This window comes from Xenopus laevis, chromosome 2S (genome assembly GCF_017654675.1).
Source record: "Xenopus laevis strain J_2021 chromosome 2S, Xenopus_laevis_v10.1, whole genome shotgun sequence".
Classification (NCBI taxonomy): Eukaryota; Metazoa; Chordata; class Amphibia; order Anura; family Pipidae; genus Xenopus; species Xenopus laevis.
In genome coordinates this window covers 42,704,726-42,711,265 of record NC_054374.1, presented here as the reverse complement: position 1 = coordinate 42,711,265, position 6,540 = coordinate 42,704,726, and the positions used below count along the sequence as shown (strand labels likewise).

The window sequence follows — 6,540 nt, the reverse complement described above, 5'->3', positions numbered from 1 at the left end:
TATTTCCTTAAGTGTATTTTTGAATTGTTCAATCATGTCCGCTAGATCCGATTTGGTCGTTAAACTTTTTAAATGCGTTAATGATATCTGTTCTGAACTTACAGATTAGTTGCCTGAGTCATCTGCAGGGCTGCGCACAAGTCTCAGCGCCATCTTGAAATTGCTGTGTCTGTTCTCCCTCTGACGGAGCGAAGAACTGCTTTAATAATCACTGTGAGTCTCTTGTTTTGGTGCGTTTGTCATCTTCTCCTCCTTGTTTCTTAGTTCTGCCATGTTTCCCCATGTTTTACGTCTGTTGGAGCTTTTACCCGGTCATAAGTCTCAAAGCTCTCTTTTCATGCATCTGCCATGAACGGCGGTCAGCCACGCCCCCTCATTCTCATGGGGGGGTGATAAGGATACCACATACCATCGTTACTTTCTCACAGTTATTTCCATAGGCCTCAGTCAGAAGATAAGGACTGCTTTGAGAAAAATGGTTTCATAGGACTTCTTCTAAAATGTCTTCTCTCTTTATAGGTATTTATTAATCATTTGTTGAAGGCCCATGGATCCATATACTCTTCTGAAGGCTATTGGTTTCCTTCTTTTAGTAATAATTGGGATTCCAGGAAATGTCTTCATTATGATGCAATTCACCTACTTGAAGATAACTGAGAAGAAACTACTTCCAACTAATTTCATATTGATGGTGCTAGCTCTAGTGAATCTGCTTGTGATCCTTTCTCGTATCATTCCGCAGTCAATTAATGCATTAGGAGTTGAGGAATTGTTGGATGACACAGAGTGCAAATTTGTCATCTTCACCTACAGAGTAAATAGGGCCATGTCTATATGTGTCACCAGTTTTCTTAGTTGTTACCAGTGCATACTTATTGCTCCAAATACAAAGATATGGATGTATTTAAAACATAAAGTTACCCAAAATGTAGTGGCTATTATTTTATTTTTCTGGATAATTAATATTGCTATATACCCTTATGTCTTTTTTAGTTCCCATGCACGAAGAAATCAAACAACATCCCCCTATACTCTCCATTTAGTTTACTGTGATTCGGATTTCTTGAACTACATGGCATATATAGTCAATGGGTCAATTTATTCTCTTCGTGATTTTATCTTTGTTGGGCCGATGGCTTTGGCAAGTAGTTATATTGTATTTATATTGCTTAGTCATGAAAAATCAGTCAAAGGAATACGGAGCTCAGACAGAACGCAGAGGAGATCTGTAGAATACAGAGCTTCTAAAGCTGTTATCTTGTTGGTCGCATTGTATGTACTGCTTTATGGTTTGGATAACTGTATGTGGATCTACACTTTGACTTTGTCCAATGTGACTACCAATATGGGTGAAATTAGAATTTTCTTAGCTTCCTCATATGCAAGTCTAAGCCCTATAGTAATAATAATTACTAACCCAAAACTTCAGCAGAACTTGCTCACATGCAGTAAAAAGAGGCATTGTCAGGGTGATTTTAAAACTGGAGGATATGTTTATGCAATAAGCAAATAGCTGTAATTATATGAATAGAATGGCATGTTACTGTTTTACAGTCAGTTGCATAATTCAAATCCAAAACATCGGCTTATATCTGGTAACGGATATGATAAAAACATCTACAGTCATATTCACTTGTGGCGAGTTACAGAGGATCACTAAGCAGTACCAACATATTTCCCAGTACTGACACTTCATAGTGATTTTTCAGTGCGTAAATCTTGAAAATGTAAAGTGTACCCATGTAGATGCAATAAGCAATTCTCAAATTCTGATTTTATTTGGAAAATGTAATATACAATTAAATTGAATACTTTCATAAACCTACATTAAATATCAACTTAATGTTTCAAATAAAGGTTAAAATGAAATCACTTTGGCTCGTCAATAATATAGTTGACAACATTGCTTGGTTAGCAGCCATTGACTGGTATCTTAATCTGAAATCACAGAAAATAAAACCTTCCAATCAGAAGGTTGGCAGAGAAATAATATGTTATCATTGTCAAAATAAATGTCAAAATAAATGTGTAAAATACAAAAAGGAAAATGTCAAGCTTCATTAACAGGTTTCAAATGGGGAATTTATTATACACCAACAAGAGAATAAGCTTGGGGAAAGGGAACAAGCAAAAACCACGTGAGAGTCACAAATGGAACAATCCACTTTAAGCAGTCACCAGCCAGTTAACAGTGAATAATCTATTCCAGGCAAACCACAAATTAACTGCAAAGAGAGCAAAAAAAAAACTGCACACTTGAACAAAAATACAGCACAAGCAAAAATAATGTACATATAGGTCACCATTTGTAATCATTATAATAAAGTCTGACAGAAAGTGTTGACTGTCTCTAAAAACCAATAACATATATATATATATAGATAACTGAGATACAGAAGCATTTGTATGGGAATTTCCATCCAAAGAAATTGTTAATGCTATAGGTTCCAATAAACATCCCCTGGAAAAGTGTATGTACAGAACATACACAAGTATCAATAAACTGTGTGAAACAGTCCAAAAAAAAACTGTTAAAGACATCCACTTCTGGTTGCTTCTTTGGAAGACTACCATGCAACAATGGTCACTGCAGAGAGAGAAACAAGTAAAGGGCTTACATCTTACTGCATATCATTTTTCAAATGTTTGAAAACAAGAATAGATGCCAGTAATTTATTTAAAACCATTCATGACTGACTATCTTAGCTCACTAAGGTACATTACTTATACAGTACCTTGGGATGCCTCCTTGGTATCACCGACAAACAGATACAGTATGTCAGTTTATCCTTCTTCTCTCTTTGCACATCAACCAAAGGGATCTGAGCCATCCCCACTGTCTGTATAAGGACATACACATAAACATAGGTTTGATTCATTTTAATGTGAGATAGAAATCACCCAGATATTATCTGTTAGTGGTCAGATTTATTATGAGCTGTGCCTGTGTTTGTAAGCTATTAGTAATATAGAAATTGTTGATGGATACTTTTTGGTTAAACAGCAACATAGTTACTAAATGTACAGTAGTAAAAGATATACCCAGTCATATACCGAGGCATTAATGAAATGTTTCAGCTTTTCAGGATTAGCCTGACCTGGAGATATCCAAATGATTGGTCGTCCAACAGGAAATTCTTGGGTATTGCAGGTGATGCTTTGACCTTTAAATCAAACTCTTACCAGCTGGGAGTCCACTGTGGATAAGGCAATGTCCTTGGTGACCAATTTAGAGGTAGATGATGATGAAAGAGCCAATTAGCCTTGGCAGGGAGCTGCCACAGCCCCTTCTAGGGGCAATGGCTTTCCTGTCCTCGAGGCTGTGGGCAGTTTTATCTTCACTGGTGGTGACCCCACAGGAACTGTCCTTATTCCCTGAGGTTGAAGAGGTTATTAGAGGAGAGGGCAGGCACAGCATAGGACCTTGTTATTTGGTCTTGTTGGCGCCAGGCTTCCCAGACACATCCACCTGGGTCAGAAGATGGTGGCCAAAGAGGAAGAACAACCCTAGATTGAAAGATAGAAGAATACCTATTAGTGCTTCTAATGATTGTAGTAGACATATGAGGTCACTGAATGGATGTTTTCAAACAAATATGTCATACGTGATTCATTTTTTATGGAAGAGCAACTTTATTGTTTTACTATATGGCACAGGCATACTGTACTTGCAAAGTAATTACAAAGTTTGTATTACTGCAAAAGATTCCCCTATAACTGGCACTGAAAAGTACAAAATAGGCAAATCTTTTCCAACATGGATTTGAAGCACACAGTGATAGTCACCAGCACATGTAACAGTAAATGCAATACAATAAGGGGCACATTTACAAAGCTCGAGTGAAGGATTCGAATTAAAAAAACTTCGAATTTCGAAGTGTTTTTTTGGCTACTTCGACCATCGAATGGGCTAGTTCGACCTTCGACTACGACTTCGAATCGAACGATTCGAACTAAAAATCGTTTGATTATCGAATGGTCGAATAGTCGAAGTACTGTCTCTTTAAGAAAAACTTCGACCCCCTAGTTCGGCAGCTAAAAGCTACCGAACTCAATGTTAGCCTATGGGGAAGGTCCCCATAGGCTTGCCTGCGTTTTTTTGATTGAAGGATATTCCTTCGATCGTTGGATTAAAATCCTTCGAATCGTTCGATTCGAAGGATTTAATCGTTCGATCGAACGAATAATCCTTCGATCGTTCGATCGCAGGATTTGCGCTAAATCGTTCGACTTCGATATTCGAAGTCGAACGATTTTAGTTCCTGGTCGAATATCGAGGGTTAATTAACCCTCGATATTCGACCCTTAGTAAATCTGCCCCTAAGTGTAGAGTTGTAGAGGAGCAAACAAAATTTAAATCCAAGACAATATAGGATCATGCGCAGTTGAATCCCCTACAGGGTGACAGAGGAGTGGGGCCATATTGAGGAGTGTGTGTACATGCCTTTGCAGATGCTCTTCATGTACAGTATGAACCAATTGTAAACATCTGTTTAAAAGTTAATTTATGCATGCTTGATGATAAGTAATCACAAAATAATTGAACAATAAATCTGAATGTCTGCTATACTAAATAATTCTGAAAGTTTCTCTTTTAATGGCATGCCTCCTAGAAATTAAAATGGTAATTTGAATGCCCTTAGAGTTCAAACCAATTTTAGATGCTGATGATTAATTAATCTTGTGTGGGTTATTTCAGAGTCATGGTTAATTATAAATACAGCTAGATCCAATAGCATATATATCCATACAGCATTTTCCTTTTGAACAGGTAAAAGAAAAATACACTGCGTTGTACACTGTGCACATTGTAAAAAGTATATCAGACCCAAAATATTACAGTACTTACAAGCAATTAGAGAGCACAGAGTTAAGTGTGATGATCAAGTTAGGAGGTAGGAGGACATGTGGGCAGTTCCAGTTATTGCAAAGGTAATGTATGCACAGATTCTGGGACAACATGAAATGACCAAAGTTCTTATGTGTTGCCTTATGTGGCAGAATTGACCCTGGTAAGGGAGCTATCATGAAATTTAAGGGGTGGGGGGAGTCAATAAGTTTTTACAGTGAGGATAAAATAACTAATTTGCTCTGCTCTTCAGCACTGATTTGTTGGTATGATGGTACCCAAATATAATAACATTTTAGTCAGAGACCATTAATCCCATAAAACAACTAGATTTATTATTCCAATATCTATCTAATAAGAAAAAGAAAATATATGAATTTGATGCAATAAGTTTTCATAAAATTTGGGACAAAGACTCTTTCACTCTATGTTGGATCAACTCTTCCTTTAACAATATTCTAGAAATGTTTGGGAACTAGGGAGACCAACTGCTGTAGTTTTGGAAGTGAAATGTTATCTCATTCATGCCTTACCGTATATAGATTTTTAGCTGCTCATCAGCTCAAGGTCACCATTGCCCCTTTTCATTATGTGCCAAGTATGTTCAACAGACAACAGGTCTGGAGTGCAGGCAGGCCAGTTTAGCACTCGTACACCTACTACAGAGTCATACTGTTGTAATATATGCAGACTGCAGAATGTTTTGTAGATAGCATCGTAGCAGCATAGTTGCCCTGAAACCTGTATATATCATGAAGCATCAATGGTGCCTTCCCAGCCAGCAAGCTACCACTTACCAAAGGAAGGTTTTGATCAATGTACATTCCCTGATCCTCAGTTGTATAAATAGTAGATTTTGAGCAAATACGTACATTTTCAAAAACATGTTTGGAAGTTAATGATTTATGATCATTCATTTTAAACCCTGGTGAAGTTACATATTTGTACATTTTCTGAAGATCAGGAAATGTACATTGATCAAACTCTTCCTTTAGTAAGTGGTCCTGACCATCTATCTAAAAAGTCCTATGTGCACCTGCATAGAATATGCTTGTAGTAAACTTGGTCAGATAGGTTGCACTTCCATTGTACTTTATTTATATCTTACTTAACCTTGACGTGAAAATCCAGAAAATTTCACGAGAGGCATAAGCCTTAATGTGTCATTAGGATAAGCTTACCGCTTTCCCAGTTGGGTCCGGGTGCACATGCCCCAGACCTTCAGCATAGGGGAGTACTTCACAACACATCACATTAGGCAGGCGCCAATCCGGAACATCCAACGATGTTCCGGATTGGCTATATGATTAAGTGTCCTTGTGACACGAAACGCATCAGGCGTTACTCTTCTTATATAGACGTGATGTAAAATAAAGTATTATATTTTATATATAATCTTTGGCTCTTGGAATCTACTTTCATTGGATGTTCCGGATTGGTGCCTGCCTAATATGATGTGTTGTTAACCTTGACGTGCTTCCAGAACTTTCTTCATCAACTTCAATGCATTTCATGAATTTTCGTGAATTTTTTGGCAAAGCGAAGTGGGTCAGATTTACCCATCACTAGCCCCGATGGTTTTTTTTTTAATTAAAAATATTTAGAGGAAAACAATATGAGAATGCTTTTTTACAAAATAATTTGTATGATTTCTCTCTTTATAGGTATAAGCAAGTATTCTCTGAACGCCT

General features: G+C 37.2%; 1 protein-coding gene across 1 annotated transcript; it reads left to right on the top strand.

The window, feature by feature from the left end:
- Positions 1 to 547: 547 nt before the first annotated feature.
- Positions 548 to 1,513, top strand: LOC121400765 (olfactory receptor class A-like protein 1). The gene has a single exon (XM_041584716.1). The coding sequence runs from the start codon at positions 548 to 550 to the stop codon at positions 1,511 to 1,513; it is 966 nt and encodes a 321-aa protein (XP_041440650.1).
- The last annotated feature ends 5,027 nt before the right edge of the window (positions 1,514 to 6,540 follow it).